This window comes from Eleutherodactylus coqui, chromosome 3 (assembly GCF_035609145.1).
Source record: "Eleutherodactylus coqui strain aEleCoq1 chromosome 3, aEleCoq1.hap1, whole genome shotgun sequence".
Classification (NCBI taxonomy): Eukaryota; Metazoa; Chordata; class Amphibia; order Anura; family Eleutherodactylidae; genus Eleutherodactylus; species Eleutherodactylus coqui.
In genome coordinates this window covers 280,125,555-280,144,994 of record NC_089839.1, presented here as the reverse complement: position 1 = coordinate 280,144,994, position 19,440 = coordinate 280,125,555, and the positions used below count along the sequence as shown (strand labels likewise).

At 42.4% G+C, this 19,440-nt stretch overlaps 1 protein-coding gene across 1 annotated transcript in view; it reads right to left on the bottom strand.

The window, feature by feature from the left end:
- The window catches only part of TNR (tenascin R), a 509,827-nt gene that overhangs the window by 75,391 nt on the left and 414,996 nt on the right, over nucleotides 1-19,440 (bottom strand). Inside the window, exons 11-14 of the mRNA XM_066597493.1 lie at nucleotides 7,995-8,258; nucleotides 1,750-2,016; nucleotides 1,493-1,612; nucleotides 633-776 (exon numbers count right to left, since the gene is read on the bottom strand). Coding sequence (XP_066453590.1) covers nucleotides 633-776; nucleotides 1,493-1,612; nucleotides 1,750-2,016; nucleotides 7,995-8,258 — 795 coding nt within the window. The remainder of the gene's footprint in view (nucleotides 1-632; nucleotides 777-1,492; nucleotides 1,613-1,749; nucleotides 2,017-7,994; nucleotides 8,259-19,440) is intronic.

The window sequence follows — 19,440 nt, the reverse complement described above, 5'->3', positions numbered from 1 at the left end:
CCATCCGTATTTTAAAGGACACATTGTAGGGGGACCTGTTGCAGACTTTGCATTGGTGCCCAGGAACATCACTACAGCCATCATTGAGCGGATCCGTCCTTTTCAGGGCAATATCCCCGCAGTTAGGTAGGGATGGGATTTAGGGCAATTGTGGGGACTTGCTAGTATATTTATTCATTTTATATATATCTGGCACTACATGTGGAATTAAAGCTACATCTACAAGGTTTGAAATTGGTCTACAAACTGTAACTAAAATCAATACGAATTACATATATTGTCACTAATGGGCAATGAAAAATGTCCCAATGTTTTGCCATCAGTGTTGTTTATATTGGAATAAGTTGGGTTTTAATATCATTTATGAAAAATGGTTTTATTGCTGCAGTGATGGACAAGTATACTACCTCCCAACAATATTGTACGATTGCTGTGAGGACTGGTGCCTAGGGACTTCAACTTCTGTCTCTGAAGCCAAACAAAGACCTTTAGTAGGATAAAATACCCAATGGCTCTTCAACACTTGTCTACCAAGAAGCCCGAGGCATTGGGACATTGTTTGTGTATTGACAGCCTTGAGTTCCAAACCCTTTCAGTTGTAGACATATTGTACCTATTTGTTCTATACTGACCTGTCTCCGCCACTACGGCGATTCTTTCACTTTCTTCACGACCCCAGACACTGCTCAGACTGATCCTGTACTCAGTCTTTGGTTGGAGATTGGTGAGTGTGTATTGAGTCCGATCATCAGCGATTACCACACTGTCCATCCTCCCTGCAGAAAGCAAACCAAGCATATCTATATGTTTCACATAAATGCTCAAAATCCATGAGGAACACCTTTCTTGTAAGTAGAAAAACATCCTCACACTAAGGTTGGGGTATTCTGGATTTTCAATTGTGTTAAAATAATGGCTTCAAATGTGGTAAAATAATAAAAGCAGTGGTACTCACCCCATGGTTACCTACCCATCGATCCAGTGATGCCGATCCCGCGATCTTCCTGGTCTTTTCTTTATGAATAGCTTCCACCTGACTGCTGCAGCCAATGAGGGGCTACAGCAGTCATGTGCTGTTCTCCTTGCATCACCACTCAGATGCTGGGAACCATGAAGCAAGGAGAACAGCAAATGCCTACAATGTCTTTGGCTGCAACAGACAGGTGACAGCGATTTATGAAGGTCCAGGGGGACTACAGTGCTGGATTGCCGAGGAAACAAGCAGGTGAGTATGAACTGCTTTTATTGTTTTAACATATTTGCAGCCATTTATTTATATTTTTTCACACTTGGACAGTCCCTTTAAATGTACAGAACAGTACCTATAGGAAAAGATCTGGCTTTTATCTGAAGCATTGAGGTAACCCTGCACTATTTGAAGACTATGGAGCAATGTCCTTCAGCAACTTGCAAAATATGCTTTATTGTACATTCATGACCTGGTTACTACCTTAAATGTAGTATTTAAGAATTCTAGCAGCATCTATTCTACCTTTGGTAGACTGGTAAGACAGCCGGTAGTGGTGGAAAGATGAAGGTGGTGGTCTCCAAATCACTGTCATTGAGTTCTCAGTTACGTTTATCACAAATACATCCATAGGAGGTCCCACCCCTGTAGTAAATACAAGTAAGACACTCATTAAACTTAAAATTACATGATTACAGAAAGACATTAAATAATTTAATGGCAGATTACTTTGCATGGATATTAACAAGGGTTTTGGAGAATGAGAAAGGCTTCTAACTGACCTGTCGTTACTGTCCCCTCGACTAGTTCTGCTCTTAAAATCCCATGTACAGGCAATAGAGTAACCAGGTACTCTGTGCTTGGCAGCAGGTCCGTTAGCTGTGTTTGGCGTGTGTTAGCATCGAGTGAGAGCTCTATGGGTTCATCACCACCTATGGGGGTATAGCTGATGATGAATCTATCAGCTGGTGGAGAGGGATCAGTCCACGAAACATTGGCACTAAAGGCTGTGATTCCAGAGAAATACAGCTGTGTGATTGGCCGAAAACCTGTGGATAAAAGAGAGTAATAAATATAGCTGCAACATGTTTGTAATATAAAATTGAGTAATTCTCATACAGTACTTAAAAGCCATAGAAACCTTTGTGCATTAAAAATCAATACACACGTATCTTACTAAGTACCTGCAGAAAAAGATTATGCACTTTTTAAGAATTGAGTTTTCCTTCTCATGTATTAATAAAGCCTCACAGTTGGTTACTTGATTTTCAGGTTCTCTTACATTTAAGTTTCTGGCACTGATCAGCTGGTCTGTCAGCTCCTCCTCCCTCTCCTCTTTCAGAGGCTGTGTGGCATAACCACGCCAACGTAATACTACTCAGCTATCTCGCTATCTCATCCTCTCTCTGAGTAGCTGCTGGTCTCCTTCCTCCTCACTGCTCCTTAGAGCAAAAAATTCACTAGGAGTGAATTACAGCCCTTTGTAATAGTAGCATTCTCTACTGTGCTCTCTGTCCTCCTCCACCATCCCCCACACTGTCATACAGCCCTCCATAATAGCTCAGTGAAAATGCAGTACATGCACATTCACAACAAGGGGCGAGGAGTCAGTCCATTTACTCTAACTGACAAGATTTCAATCCTCCAGTCTACAATGCCTTGGACAACAATACAAGCATAGAAATCAAACAATCAGAAATTTTTTATGCAAGTCAATTACATAATGTCTTCAGTTCCAAAAACATATTGATTAGGTTTACATAGCTTTTAAGGTAGCCAAATGGCTTAGATAGCTGTCAGTCGAGTGTGCATGTTTACTCAATAGGAAGAGGGGAATTAGTCACTGCCACACACCTCTGGCAGTGGCTTATCTGCTTCGGGAACAAAAGGATCTGACATATTGAAATCCAACATGTCTGATTCTTTATATGGTTGGCTGGTTGTGCCAGAATTCATCTTATCTGTATGGCCAACATTCCAAGGATGCATGTACCATAGACACAGCCAACATGACGGCTGAGGAGACATTGATGAGAGGGTATCCTGTTTGCCATTGGGGGGCACAAACCTGTGCATGAGTGGCTAAAGGAATGTAGAAAAGTTGAAGAGAGGGAAACAAACACCAGGCTCTTCTATTATGGATAATAAAAACAGGCACTATGAAGAGATGTCCATTTTGAACTTTGTCATGAGGTGCCCTCTCTTCTATGTATGTTACTGAACACTAACACGTCTTATAGTGTTACAAATATTCCAATGCAGAAGATCCTTCAATACCATATATGATAGCATAAGGATCCAGGTGCTGTACTATTTTATGCACATGTACTGTACACTATCCTAACTAAAGTAATTGGACACCTGAGCAAGAATCAGAAGTAGTATTTATTTCCATATGTTGATACTCAGTGGGGCTCCTTTGGCCCTAATGACATCAGATACTCTTCGTGGCATACTTTCTACTAACATCTGATAGACTTCAGCTGGTATTTTGCTCCATTAATCCAGCTATCATCTGGCGAGAAGATGGGCGCTGTTCATATTTCCGGACCCAATGTTCCAGTTTATCCCAAAGATCTTCAGTAGGGTTCAGGTTGGAACTTTGTTTAGCCAGTCCAATTGTGGAACATCCATAACAACATAAAACAGCATTGGATTTGTGACAAAGCGCTTAGATGGAAGTATGGCCGACCACTCCCAGAGAATTGTGACATTGTTGGCAGCACATTATTGTCTAGAATGTCAGGTACACCTCTGTATTTATGGTTCTTGCCACTACAACCAACGGACCAAGACAATGCCACGTAGAACATCCCCAGACCATATTGGAAGTACTTAACTGTTGGCTCAACACACTCAGGCAAAAGACATTCCCCAGCATCCTCCACACCTGGGTACAGCCATCTGATTTGAAGATGTAGTAGCGTAATTTGTCATTCCACAGAACACTCTTCCATTGCTCATCTGTCCAATTACGACACTTCCTGAACAGTTGTAGATGGGACGATGCATCTACTTTGAGAGAACTCACCAGACATTAGCAGGATGTTAGTAGAAAGTATGCTACGGAGAGTCTCCAATATCATTAGGGCCAAAGGGGGATCCACTGAGTATTAACATATGGAAATAAATACTCCTTTTGATCCTTGCTCAGGTGTCCAATTGCTTTTGGTAACAGTATAGGTCAACATTGTCCCAAAACTCGTAGATGAACTGAATAAATGTTCACTGCTTTGCCGGCCACCTGCTATTTAATCTGTATAAGGCCAAAACCTTTAGCATTTAAAGGTGAAAGTAATCAACTAATATTTTTTGGAGATGGCTCTTCCATATGTTATACTAATTTACTGGCTGCCTGATTAAATTAGGCATGGACCACCCATGGTTCACCCGATGTAAATGTCATATTTTCATTAGCTGCACAAGACGCAAATTAGATTAAGGCCTTTGTTGATTGATAGCTACTGAGTTCGAAGTGCAAATTTCTATACACACTATCTGCATTACTAAAGGTTTATTATGCTGATGTACTATATATAATATATACCATAAGAGGTTGGAGAGTCTAATTTTCAAGCCAGTTAGCACTGGAAAAAGTATTTGGAAAAAGAGAGCATAGCACTCTATAGGTTAATACCATACATTGTAGTGTGACGTCACCTGAACCACAAGAGATGCACTACTTTGGAGGGGATGCCCTCAAGCCACAGCATGGTAATAGGTATATAGTGGGATAACTACTACTTCCACTTGCTATGCAGATGATCCAGTCTTGGTCCATAGAGGACTATTGAGTCAAATAAGTAAGAAGGCAAGAAAGCCCAAGGAGCTCTTATCCAAGAGGAAGGAACCACAAGGAGTGTGTTAACCTAAATACTTTTATTAAGGGGGTCATCTCATAAATAGTACTCCTTTCTATGTCCCCTTTTAGGGCATGTGGACATCATAAAGGGGGATACCTATCACTCGGGTACACCAATTCCGTCCAAGCATTACATGGTCAACCATAAAATTGATTAACTGGCATGAAATGCTACATTTTTTCTGCATTGACTGCTGCAAAGAAAATGTATGGCTAGTTTAAGTTTACCCCAGCAATAATTATGATTGCTAAGGTTATTTGAAGATGCACCCACAGTGATCAGTTGAATCCCAGTACAGTTTTAACATAAAGGTGTTTTCTGGGCATCTACCATTGATACCTATCCTTGGGATTAGTCATCAATAGTTGATCAGCGGGGGTCTGCCACTTGGGATTCCCACTGATCAACTGATCCTAGGCCACTGTCAGTGCAGGCTGAATGTGTAATATAAGGCTGTTTGCAATGAGGAACCATACATGTCATGGAAGGTAATGCTTCCATTGATTTCAATGGGTGCAAAGCCTTTCATTACACTTCTATTTCCAATTCCAATATAGACATCCTGCTCAGCTACACTGACAGTGGCCTAACGATCAGCTGATTGGTGGGATCCTGATCAACTACTGATGATTTACCTTGAGGATAGGTCATTAGTAGCAAATGCCTGGAAAAGCCTTTTAAGAAAACAATAGTCTTTGCGAGAGAAGCCGTTTAAGACTATAGGTTTTGTGGTCAAGTTGTTATGTGCCTGTTGACTTCATTTGTAGCCTAATGTGATGTTTGGTTAACTAAAGGTTTCCCAATTCCATTCTACACATAAATACTCATTTGGCCAACAGCTATTTCTCCCAATTCCTCCATTCACATCAACACTCCAAAGGGACAAGCATTCATGTGTTTTCAAGGGTATAGAGGAGTAAGCCTCTGACAAACACCTCTGGTGGTGGCCTATCTGCAGGGAGAACAAAAGGATGGGGTGTTAAAATTGAACGTTTCTCATCTTTCTTCCACCCAATATCATCAGTCGAAGAAAACTGGGAAAGGCCCCATACAAGTACGATAATTCATCAGGTCCTCCTGAAAATTCTGTTTTTGAAGACTTTTCCATAATATGTATGGAGGCCTATACATGTAAATGCCTCTCACATCCCTCCCCATTACCATATAAATGCCTGACCAGAGTATAAGTCTGGGCCTTATAACCAAAGGCCAAATGTCGCTTGTAGTCATAAAAGTGGAATGCTAGATTCTGCCTTGCTGGGTCTATAAATCAAAATGGGCCTTCATTATGTTGTCTAGTTTCGCCACTCAGGATAGAAGGTATTCGACACTCGGGCCAATATCCATCCCTGCCACAAATTTAATTCATTTTCACTGGAGAAGAGAGCTATGCACAGCTTCTTGTTACTCAATAGCAAACAATGGGACCAACCCGAGCTGGGCACCATCTTTCCAAGGTCCGTACTGCACTCACATGGTCTACCTCTATTGTGCATAAGGAGTGCAAAAACGAGGCAGAGCTACTCCGAAAAAGTTCAAGTACAAGTGCTGCCGACCCAGAAAACGCCATTAACTTAAAAGAAGTGGTCGAGATACTGAATGCGAGGAATGTGAGAAGAGGTGCAAAAATGTTGGGACATGACGCAACCTTTTTGTTGAAATAAGCATAGAATTGAAGAAAAACCCGACTTGTCTTTTTACTATATCTGTAAGTTCAAAGAAAACAGCACTTCAGTGTATATGATGCTAAGGGAATACAGGAGTACGAGCAGTGACACTCTCACATAGTTGGGCTTGGGACACAACACGCCACAAGACCTCTCAATTGCAACCACCTCCGTCTGCAGGATGCAAGGATCACTGTTTGTAGAACAAAGGAGAAAAGAAACAAAGAGGACCCTAGATAGATGAAGGCAGTAGCAGGACACAGGAGAAGCCAGTAACAGGAGAAGCTTTATGGAGCAACGTGTTTCAACATTGGAAGACAGAAGAAGACATTAATCCAATGCCGAAAAATGTTGCCAAATAAAGCTTCTCCTTAAAGGGGTTGTCCCATTTCTAGCTGTTTTGCTGCAGCTCCGTACAATGAACAGTGGACAGGACTGGTACTGCAGGTTGAGTTTCATTTTGATAGGACACAACCTGCAGTACTAACCCGGGCCACTGCACAATGTACGGAGCTGCAACAAAACATCCTCCTGCTGGCTTCATTTGTCCAGCATTCCCTGATCCTCCTTGTGTCTCTTCTTCTTGGTTCTCTTTTTCATTGGGTACAACAAAGCTTGCCTAATTTGCCAAACTTGTGTACCACCTATCGTATCTGAGGAGGGGGCTTCATCCCCAAAATGTATTATTTGTTTGTTTTAAACAATAAAAGAGAAGTCAGGTTGTGCTTATTTCAATAAAATAAGTTACGGCATATCCCAACATTTTTGCACCGATTCTCTCATTCTATGGTACATTAGCCCTTGATGACATCACAATACTCTTTTGCATTGTGGTCACACACTCTTAAATGTCTCTTGCTATATTTCTTTGTTGTCATAGTTCTAATCCTACATTATTGTGTTATTCCATAAAGGTATTTCACCAATTACCAATTATAAAACTCTTTGGAACAATGCGGAATTTGATTTTGTTTTTGCCTTTGTCACTTTAAATCTCATGAGTTCCAATCATTTTCGGTCCACAATGGAACAACAACCATTTGCAGTATATTTAATAAGTGAAAGACCAAAAAACAGTTTGAAAGAGCAGAGAAAGGAGTCTGCCTGTATTAGCATACATGATTTGCATATTGTCTAGAAACGCCAGAAACAATTTAAGTCTAAAACATTGTTTTCTCCTGGACAAGGGATAATTAATTAATAGATACGCCGCCATGCAAGTCCAGTCATTGTCAGCATAATGAATAGGCTCCTATAAATAATTGGCTTTACTTATTTTATTGTTACAAATATGCGGCGATCTTTAAGTAAAATTTATGACCTAATTTGTTTAGCTGTGATGTAGCCGTAAAACAAATCACTGAGGCTCTATCCAGGTGGAATATGGGAGGAGGTTTACGGTTGGAATGGTATGCAGGGGAAATGATAGAACCATATTAGAAAAGAACATAAAACACAATAATCTGCATTATGGAGACATAAGAACTAGAATGATACCTGTATAAGCATCCACCGTAGTCTCTCGGCTCTGCTGTCGCCCCCTTTCTGCGATGATAGTAATAGTGTATTCGGTTCCTGGGTCAAGGTCTGTGAGGTCATACTGAAAGATTTCAGGGGGAACTGTGATTTCGGAAGCCATTCCAGATGAGGGGGTGAAAGAAATGCGATAGTGGTCAATCGGGCCCTGAGCTTTGGTCCAGGTTAGAGAGATGGTCTTGTCGGTGGAGCCTGAGACCATTAGGTCAGTTGGGTTGTCCAAGTCTAAGACAGAAAGACAAAGAAGTAAGAAGTTTTTAATCTAATTTCAGAGTAGGAACAAGCAACAGTTGGATAATAAAATCTTATTGAACTGATTAGAAGCAGCTGTAAGATGGGTAAAATATTGAAAAAGTTATCTGGGAGGGCAAAACAAGGACCCCTTAGTTGGAACAAAATATGACTAATGATTTACAAATGTTCTATAAAAGGGGTATTCCCATCTCGGCAAGTTAGTAGGGGAAAACTGGCTGATCGGTGGGGTGTCATGACTGGGATTCTCACCAATCCAGAGAACTCACCCCAGGCTCATCTTGAAATTTTAACAGTGGTGGTCACACCCTACTGCCTATCACTTCACTGGGACCGCCAGAGATAGCCAAGTTGAAGCGCTCTCTGCAATCTTCGGCAGTCCCACTGAAATGAATGGGATAGACGGATTGACGAGTGCCTGAAATCAGCAATCTTCAGCAGTTCCTATCGAAGTGAATGGGCGTGCATGGCCACCGATTTCAATTTTCAGTAATGCACTAGGGATGATATTGATATCTGGATTGGTGGAGATTCCAGTAGTTGGAATATCACCGATCGGAGAGTCCAATGGACAGGGAATAGCTTGCCAAGATGGGAATACTCCATCCAGAACCAGATTACAAGGTGCTTATGAGATGGCACTTGGTGTCCGATCACTCTTTATGCATCTAATTACCCTCTTTCTTGGGTGTTCAGACCCCGGAACAATGCTTTACATTTGGTGGATGTGTCCCAGGGTTGTCCACTTTAGTCTAGAATCCACGGTATGGCACATAACTTTCCAATGTTACTCTACATCGTGGGTAGCACTGCTACATCGTGATACCCTAGCTCTTTCCCATACCCAGTTCTGCCTTTTTGCTTTCCTTCCCCCTTTTCATAATCAGCCCAGTTAAGCTGAGAGCCTTCCTCGCCAATATTCACTAATTATTGTTTGTATGTTTAGAGTGTTTTCTACTCTCAGGTACTCTGTGTTTAATAACGAAACATTAGTATTGTATTTTGCATCTTTAATTGAAAAATCAATCAAATCTTTGAATAAAACACCTGGGAATCTTCTAAACACATTTTTATTAAGATACATCAAATTATCCAATATTTGACACAGATAAACGAGGATAATCAATATTGTCAGGACTGCTTAAAATTATGAGCCTCTGACTATAAAAAGTACCTGAGATGCTTCATTTTAGAGTAGAATCTTAAGAGTTCCTGGGTAAATCCTACAAACCAATCTATGGCTCATTACAAAACCATTAAAGCTTAGTTGAAGGATAAGCCTATGAGCAACAATCAGACCTTTCAGGAAGAACCTACAGAAAATAGGGTCCAACCATGCCACAAATTATCACATTAACCTAGCCAGACCATCCATCTCACCAGATATGACTGTTTTGGGCCATATGTTCCTTACATAGGAAATGTCTTGAGGATCCTGTAGACATTTGGGTCACTTGTTTCCACACCTGCACATATCTACTGTTCCCAAGAAACATCAACAGTTGGTTGCAACACAATCTTGCTGATATCTCGTAGTGATCCCTCTTCTAGCAAGGTTAGAAAATTAGAAGAATAAAACCAAACTATTTGAAAGTATTTATAGTAGATTAATGCCTACAAGTTTCGAGGAAGCATCCAAATGACCATATTCATGGTCCTCAACGAGCATTGGTGTAGTTTTTGTGTTACATTCACCCTTATCATCTTTCAATGGTCCTGATGCACCAGTAGGCATGAAGCTAGCCCAACAGGTTAGTAAGACAAGCCCTACCTGATGGGACCCCTTCCATGGTAGCCTTAGGTCTGGAAGCCTGACTTCCCTTTTCCCCTCCTTCTGCATTCTATTGGTTTGAGTGGGTAGCAAATGGATTGAGACCCTTTAATTCTAAGCCCCCCTGTGATATTGGCATTATCCAGGAGTCGGCTCAACAAGAACAAAGCCTCCATCTACACCACAGAGGCCATCTAATTCTCCCCCAATATCGGGTTGCTTCCTCCCCCCCCCCCCCCATAAATTCTGGGAATGTTTTGTCCCGCTGCCCCTTTCTATATACATTGTTAGGGAGCAACGTATTTCTATTACAGATAGTGTTGATGTATGTTTTTGTATGCACTGATACTTTTTCTCATTTTAGCACTGCTATTATATGTCCTTGGGATTATATCAAGTCATAGCTGGTGGCTGAATGTATGGTGGTAAAACAGTCTTGGAGGTGGACTTGCCCACTGGGAGTCAGAGTACTGTAGCATGTATATCACTCCTAAGCGAGGTGGTGCCTTAAATTTTATTGTCGAAAACACAATATCTTGTAAAAAGCAATTGAGAGCTAGAGCAAGAATCAAAAGTAGTAATTGTTTACATATATTAATACTTAGTGAGGCCCCATTGGCCCCAAATTACATCAGATACTCTCCATGGCATACTTTCTACTAATGCCTAATACCCGTCAGCTGGCATTTCCCTCCATTCATCCTGCAAACATCTGGTGTGTCCTCTCAAAGAAGATGGACAATGTTCATATTTCCCGATCCGACGTTCCATCTTGTCTCAAGATGATCAACAGGGTTCAAGTCGTGGAACATCCATATCCTCAAACCAATGCAAACCAGCGTTGAATTTGTGAAAAGGCGCGTTTTCTTGTTGGAAGTATGGCTGACCATTCCCATAGTATTGCCACACTGCCATCAGCACATTATTGTCTAGAATATCAAGATACACCTCCATGCTCATGGTTTTTGTCACTACAACCAAAGGACCGAGACCATGCCACATAAAACATCTCCAGACCACAGAACCTCTGCAGACTTAGATATTGGTAGAACACACTCAGGTTAAAGGCGTTCCCCAGCATCCTCCACACCAAGATACTTTCATCGGACTTGAAGATGGAGTAGTATGATTCTTCACTCCATACAATGTTTTTCCTTTGAGAGAACTTGCCAGCCATTTGCAGGATGAATGGAGGGAAGTACCGACTGAAGTGTATCAGATGTTAGTGGAAAGTATGCCATGCAGTGTTACCAATGTCATTAGGACCAAAGGAGCCTCACTAAGGATGAACATATGGAAAGAAATGCTACTTTTGGGTCAGGTGTCCAAGTACTTTTGGTAGGATAGTGTAAATTGGTTCTTACTGTGTTTTATTTATCTAGATTCTAAGACTTTGGGCTCCCACCAGACTTTGCTTTTTCATTAGGTAGTCAGATCAGCTCTGCCGTGCGAATGCTTATGCAGTTATTATTCGAAATGTCGTCTTTTCCACAAGAGCAGTAGACTGGGCTCCGTGGGGTTTCTAATGTTGTAGACTATGGTTTCATTTGTAATCCATCTGTTCCAACAACTGGCAAGTACATTGGATTGATGTGCGTGTAGTAGTACTGCGCTGTGGGTGCGTATTCTGTGTCAAGGGCGCTTAAATCTTTTGTTTTGCAATTTCCTAAAATTAGACAGCATGTTTTTTTAGCAGTTAGTACGTTGTTAGAACTGGGACCACCAATTTAAATCACATCTGGATCACTTCTGCAGGGAGTTTTTGCTTTTTTCCTGCTTTTGAATAAACTTCTTCTGATTTCTCCAGGTATTCGCTACATTCTGAAAACGTTGTTTGCTGTGTAGAACTAAGACATGAAAGAGAAACAGCGCCACTCTTGTCTATGGGCTGTACCTGGTATTGCAGCTCAGTCCTATTCAAATGAATGAGTCCAAGGTGCAATATCAGGCACAGCCTATGGATAAAAGCGGCGCGGTTCTGCTGGTGCAGTGCTAAAAGCTGTCTCTTTCAGGATCAGTGGGTGGTTGGACCTCCACCAATCACTAACCCATAGTATATCATACTTTGTAAAATGGGAATACCCCTTTGAAGGTGGTCTGTCTCACAAAAATAACTTATCACTAGAGATAAGCGAGCATACTCGCTAAGGGCAATTGCTCGAGCGAACATTGCCCTTAGCGAGTACCTGCCCGCTCGAGAGAAAAGGTTCGGCTGCCGGCGCGGGTGACAGGTGGGTTGCGGCAGTGAGCAGGGGGAGCGGGGGGGGGGGGGGGGGGGGGGGAGAGAGGGAAAGAGAGATCTCCCCTCCGTTCCATCCCGATCTCCTCCGAGGCTCCCTGCCCGCCGCCGGCACCCGAACCTTTTTTCTCGAGCGGGCAGGTACTCGCTAAGGGCAATGCTCGCTCGAGCAATTGCCCTTAGCGAGTATGCTCGCTCATCAATACTTATCACCTATTTACAAAAATGAGGGTCCCAAGTCTCCCGGTATGAATGGAGTGCTGGTCATGCATGCATGCTGCTGCTTCATTCATCTCTATGGGATTGCTGGTTCTAGCTGAGCGCATGGCTATCTCCGGCAGTCCCATAGAGATGTATGGGATGGCAGTTTGCACCCCTGACTGCTGCTTCGTTCATGTGAGAACACCCAGGATCTCTGTCCCCATGATTGGTTTGGAGTCCCACTGGTCAGAACCCCAATGGTCGGAGACTGTGGAACAAACCCTTTAAGGCCACACGGCGTTGGTAAAACGCCACGATTTTTATTACGGCGTTTTACCGCGATTTATATTGGCTTTCAGCAGCATTTCTAATGCATCCTATTATTCTGATGGGTGATGAGATGCGTTAAAAAGTGTGAAAACGCAGCAAAAAAGGACAAACAGCATTCGAAAAAAGCGGCAAAGTGGGATCATTGTACCGCGATTAGCATTGTACCTGTGGTAATCGCAGTAGAAAGCGCATTTGAGAGAGTGGCCTAAGGGTAAATTCACATGGGCGAGGGTGATATCGGGACTTGACTCACGGCCCCATATCGCCCTCATCACCATCTATGGGAAATCCCCGAAGATGCGAGACGTTTTCATGCGAAAACAGCCTCGCATTACCTTGGGGGTGCAGGAAATCTCCGCCGCGACTCTCAGTGATTTTAGCGCCCGCGTGAAGCCAGCCTTACTCTTCATGAACATTGCAAAATGGAGTTTACATTTTATGCTGCTTTAGGCCGGCTTCACACGACCGTATTTGCGCATGCAATACGAAGTGAATAGAACCCATTGCTTTCAATGGATTGTTCAGATACATGTATTTTGTGAGCGCAATTCCGTTGCACAGAAACGTACAGCATGTTCTATTTTTCTGTGCATTTGTGCAGGGAAATAGAACATATCGAACTAATTATACAAATAATCCATTACACATGCAAATATGCACTATATGCATGCGCAAAAAAGTATAGTTAAAAACGCAGTTGCGCGTACAAATATGCAATGCCTGATGCACAAAAACAGGATGCAAATGTGTGCGCCAATACGCATACACTCATTTGAATCTGGCCTCAGGGGGCTTTAACATGGGCAGAATTATTATGTATGAATGTTGTGGAATTTGACATTGCACCAAAATCCACAAGTCTAAGGTCTTCTCACACCGGCGTATTTGTGCATGTTTTCGCATGCGGAAATACACTTGCGCAAACCGTATGCTCACATTACTCGTTTATACATGCTCTACTTTTGTGCGCATTTGTGTATGAATGTTCCCATAGAAGTCCATGGGGAAGCACAAATACGCCATGGACTTACGTGAAAAATGGCGTAATTGCACCACCACCTGTCAGGACGCTCCAAAGTTTGCAGTTAATTGCAGGGAAGGTACGACAGTCATTTTGGGAATTGTTTAGGATCATCTTATTTTGGAAGCTCAACCAAGTTGAGATGGAGATGCTCATTAAGGGCTCAGTTAGACAAGCGGATATTCGCGCGTTTTCCACGCGGAAAAAAAATGCACTGCGTGCAGAAAAAAATCTGCATGGCCACATCCATTGCCACTCACGTGTTCTATCTTTTGTAGGTGCAAATTTTTTTCGGTGAACGCAGTGCGTTTTTTTTCCGCGCGGAATATCCGTTTGTCTGACTGAGCCCTAATTTAGCTGAGCGGAGGCCGTTACTCTGGGGCAACAAAGGATGAACCCCGAACTGCCGACTCCTCCTTCTTGGAACATCCTCCACCATCTCACATGACTGCCCAAATCTGCTCAACAGCTAACCAAGGAAAGAATATCCTCTTCATCAGAAGACGTCTCCAACGTCGGCTACTCCCTCACAAACCCAGATCGTACCAGAAGCCCTGCAGGATAGCGTCATGCTGCACATGTTTAATATTTATGGGTTATTACAGGGGGCGGGGTCACTGATGACAGCATGACGTATTACTAGCACGCATTGCTAGTCTTTATGCACGCGCAAATGTGCAGCTATTGAGAATTGAAAAAAATATACGCTGTTGTGCGCGCGCAAAAAAAAAGCTCACCGCACAAATACGTTGCTCGCGAGCGAACGCATTGGCGCCTACGCTCGTCTGCAGGAGCCCTCAATGTGGATTTTGATGGGAAATTCTGTATCACAACTGTCAGTGTAGATCTTGGTACTGCGTATTCCATAATACAGCGTCCTCGCAGAATAGTTCCGCCGGTGTTATAGCCCCTTATAGGACAATTTGAAGCAACGGCAGCAGGGGATGCGGTTGCACCTGGGCCCAGGAGCCTTAGGGGGCCCATAAGGCCTCTCTTCTCCATATAGGGAGCCCAGTACTATGAATAAAGCATTATAGTTGGGGGCCCTGTTACAGGTTTTGCATTGGGGCCCAGAAGCTTCAAGTTATGTTTCTGTGCAGCATGGTTTAGGTATGGGTACGGGTACGGGTACAGATAGAGGGGGGGCCCCAGCTCGAGTTTTGCATCAGGGCCCCTGAACCTTTAGTTACGCCCCTGGACAGCAACACATAAATGGTAGAAATAGTATAATTTGTACTATTTTCTATCACCAGGATCTGATTTTTCCATCCCATTTACGGGTTGAAATAAAAAGAGTGCATTCCTAAATCAGCTGGAGGCACCCGTATACCTCGTGCCTCATTGTTACCCTTATTTCCAAGCGAATTGCAAATGTGTAACTTCATGAATTACGGTTCACAGCACAGAAAGTTCTGTCTCGCTAGTGTTTAGGAAAAAAACATCATCCCTCGAGGCAAATGTTATCAAATTTATATAATTTGTTGATGTTGCGTTGTGTCTTGGGGCAAGGTTATTGTATTAAGTCAACGCTGCCGACATCAGGAGTGACATCTGGCATGCCAGCAAGTGATAAAAAAAACTATTTCAGAACATTCAAGTCAATCTTTTAACAATTCGAGAAAAAAAAAAACCCCAGTTGAATCGCCGGCAGTCAGTAGATTCCACTGGAGCCCCATGCTTTAAACTTCCGATGACAGTTCTCACATTAAAAACTCTGATTGTATCTGCTGTGAGAATTAAGTGGATGTAAGGGAGACCGACAGACGTACAGCTTACTATATTTTAATGAGACTTCAACTAGACCACAAACGCAAACAATGACATCTCTGCGTTGGAGTCGCTCGTTCCCCAGCTTCCAGGGACTTTCATTGCAGAATCATGACGGCTAATTTACGCACAACTGGTGTTCTTTACAATTGTACAATGTACACACTATCAGGCTGGGGATTTGTAATACATTTGTAGAAACCAAGATTACATTTACTCTATACGGCATTCCACAATTAACCCTTCCCTAGAATGGATGTTCTAAGCAGCATTACAGCAGTAGATCGAGGTGTGAATATGATGATGTATGTGTAGTGGACCAGAGTTAGGGCCCCCCCACAGCACTTTATTACTACTTCAAGTGAAGTGTATGTGTATATGTCTGTTAAACTGTGTCTGGTTGTGTGTATTGGTCTAGACAGGTCAGCTTTTGCCTGGTGTCTCTCTAGCTAACTTGTGAATGACTTTGCAGAATGTAACGTAACCTGCTCTGTGTCTTGTCAATCACCTGTAGCCAGCCCTGTGATTGGGTAGAGAGAATTTCCTCAAGCCCAGGATTGGTTAGTTGGGAGGTATAAAAGCTAGCACTTGGGTGTGGTTGGGCAGTCTAGTCCTGGAGCTCAGCCATGGAGGAAGTCTAGTCTTGGAAATAGCTGAGAGAAGACAGACAGAGATAGAGACTGGGGAGTTACAAGGCGAACATCTACACAAAGTTTTCTAAAAAGTAGTCTAGTTCTGGAGCCTAGTCATAGAGTTACAAGAAGAACATCTAAATGTGAGTACCTAACAAGAGAAGTTGGGCTGGAGTTTTAGCAGAGGAGAGAGAGAGAGGAAAGACAGAGAAGAGGAGTACAGGAAAGTAGCAAGTCAGTAATCTGTCTGCAAAGCATTAGTCAAAGCCAGGGATGAAAGTTGGAACATCTTACTCTATCCAACTCCACGGGTAGTAGGTTATAAGAACTGCCTGATTTTACCACGTTGTGCAGCCAAGCCAGGCCATGTTTTACCTTCAGATAAGAGCAGCAAAGCCACCGTTGACTACCTTCTTCTTTCCCCACTGTCTTCCCCTCTAAGGTCTGCGCTTGGTCGCCACATATGATGTAAGATAGCATTTCCGAGTATCAAAAGCTCTTGATATACCCAAAAGTTTGCGTGATTAAAAATTAAAAGCCCAGAAACTATCGGGCCTCATAGGGGGAGAAAAAAAAAACGCGACTTAATAAAAACTGTATTTAATGTATTTGTAAAGATGTAGCAAAGTTTAACTTGACTGTGATAACATTCAGCAACAAGTTACCTTATCTCAAGTCATTGGAAAGCTATTGTTACCAGATTACAACAAAAAGTTAGCACTTATAAGGTGGTCTTCACACTTGAGATAAAAGCATGTGAATTTGAGTGCTGCGAGAGTGAGCAAAAACGCTGAATTATGAAACGAATGCTTTTCAGTGGTTTTATTTCCATTCGCGATGCTTTTACTGGAGTGAAAAGCAAAATTGCAGCATGTCCTATCTTTCTCCCTTTTTTTAAAATTTACCATTTTTCCCTATGGAGCCTTCTTTTTATCGCATCACAACACATAAAGTTGCACTTTTTGTGCAATTCAATGCATTTTAAACATTACTAAGTCCTATTGACTTTTGCGCAAAAAATTACACGACTTTATCGCGGGCAGCAGGGATGTGATGTGAGAGCCTTCTCGAGAAAAGGCATCGTTGTTGCTGCAAAATCGCAGGAGCAAAGACATGATTTTTATCTTTTTGCGGCATAATTGCGATCGCCAGTGTGCAGTGAGCCCTTTGGCTGCTATCACAGGAGTGAGAAAAATCGAGAGGGATTTGTGCATTGCGAAATATATTGCGAAATGCACAAATTTTGCACGAATATGAACCCCATTCTTTTGAATGGGGTCATATACAGGAGCGATTTTTTTCCCCCCGGTATTACAGTGTGGAAAAAAAAAAATCGCAGTATGTCTTTTCTTAACATATCACCCGTTGTTTTCAATAGGGCCGGCAAAAGCATTGCACGGCATGCGAAGTGCGCGCAAATGCAATGCGAGGTTTCCCATTTAAAGTCGCACCAAAGGATCGCTACTTCCCTGAGTTTTTGACACAAAGACGCCTTGCATCCACAGGGACCTTGCACGTTTCTGAGCGCGATATTGGGCTGAATTTCATGGCCAGATATCGTACTTGCCCATGTAAAATTAGCCTAAACATGTGAAACCAACTAAAACTACAGAATACTGCAGCAGAGCGGTTTCGGAAAATTATTTTATGTTGCCTTTTAAATGAATAATACCTTTAGAGCTCACACCCACTGGCGTTTTATTCTCTCTTGTGCTGCGAGAGCAAGTGGAAACACTCACCTCGCAGCGCAAGAAAAACGCTGGTTAAAAAAAAACAAGAAAAAAATTACTCACCTCTCTGCCGCTCAAACGCGTCCTCCGGTCGGCTCCCCTGCACTGCTGTCCAGCACTTACAGCAGGCGGAATCCCCGCCTCCTGAAAGGGCTTTGCTGATTGGCTGAGGACATGTCTGAGCAGCAGAGAGGTGAGTACATTTTTTTTTGCTTTTTTAACCAGTTAATGATGATTTCCATGGAAGGGTTTATATTTTAAGCCCTTCCCTGAAAATCATACTTCGGGGGTTGCCACAAGCCACTGCTTTCAATGGGGCTGGCAGCAGCGCCAACCCCATTGACAGCAATGGGATAGCATACTGGACTTCTGACACAGCTGCCACTGTTTACATGCAAATTAAGCTAATAAGCTGCTAATGGGCATTAGTGCTCATTAACAGCTTATGCAAAATGATCGCTCAAACTGTCAATCATCCTATCTTTTGAAGGAATTTTAAGTCATCATCTTTGTGTGTAAATGGGGCTTTAGATGGTGAAAACAATTTAACTCTTTATTGCAGGGAGAGTTAACTCTTTATTGCAGGGAGAGAGAGGGACTGTGGATCTTGCAGTAGATAAACACAATTTACATTCGCATGAAGTAACTGTTGAATCACAATGACTTGAGGTAGGTAATGACTTGGAATTACAGTAGTAGACATTGCATGGAAACTCTTTCTCAGGGGGCTGTGTCAACACATTGCAGCAAAATACTTCCAGCTTTCATCCCTAGCTTTGACTAATGCTTGGCAGATAAATTACTGACTTGCCTCTTTCTCATTTGCTCTTCTGTTTCTCTTCTCTCCCTATATCTCTCTCCTTTACTTAGGCCGGCTTCACACTGGCGATAGCCTATCTTGCGTTGCAAGAGTGAGTGAAAACGCATGAAAATGAAACCAATGATTTTCAATGGTGTTATTCTCATTTGCGATGCCTTCACTGCACACTCGCAGCGCTAAGAAAAATCTGCGCTATCGCCCATTGTTTTCCATGGGGCCGGAGCCAGCAGCGCTGGCCCCATGGAAAGCATAGGGTCTCCTTGTTCCTCCCCAGTCTCCCTTAGACTCTGCTGAGCTGGATAGACTGACTAACTCTGCCCACTCTTTATCTTTTATACCTATCCTGTCCACCAATCCTGGGCTAAGGGAACTCTCTCTGTCCAATCCCAGGCTAACAAGAGGTGACTGTCAGGTGTGAGAGTAGGTTAGGGTGTATTCTGCACAGTCATGCAGTGTTAGATAGTAGGAACACTAAAAGTTAACCCATTATTGACCCTTTAAAGTCACATATACATAATTTCACACAGTTTACATATTTAAAGATATATATATATATATATATATATATATATATATATATATATATATATATATATACTTATTTTGTTTTACTTTTTGAATAAATCATACCTTTTAGAAATACT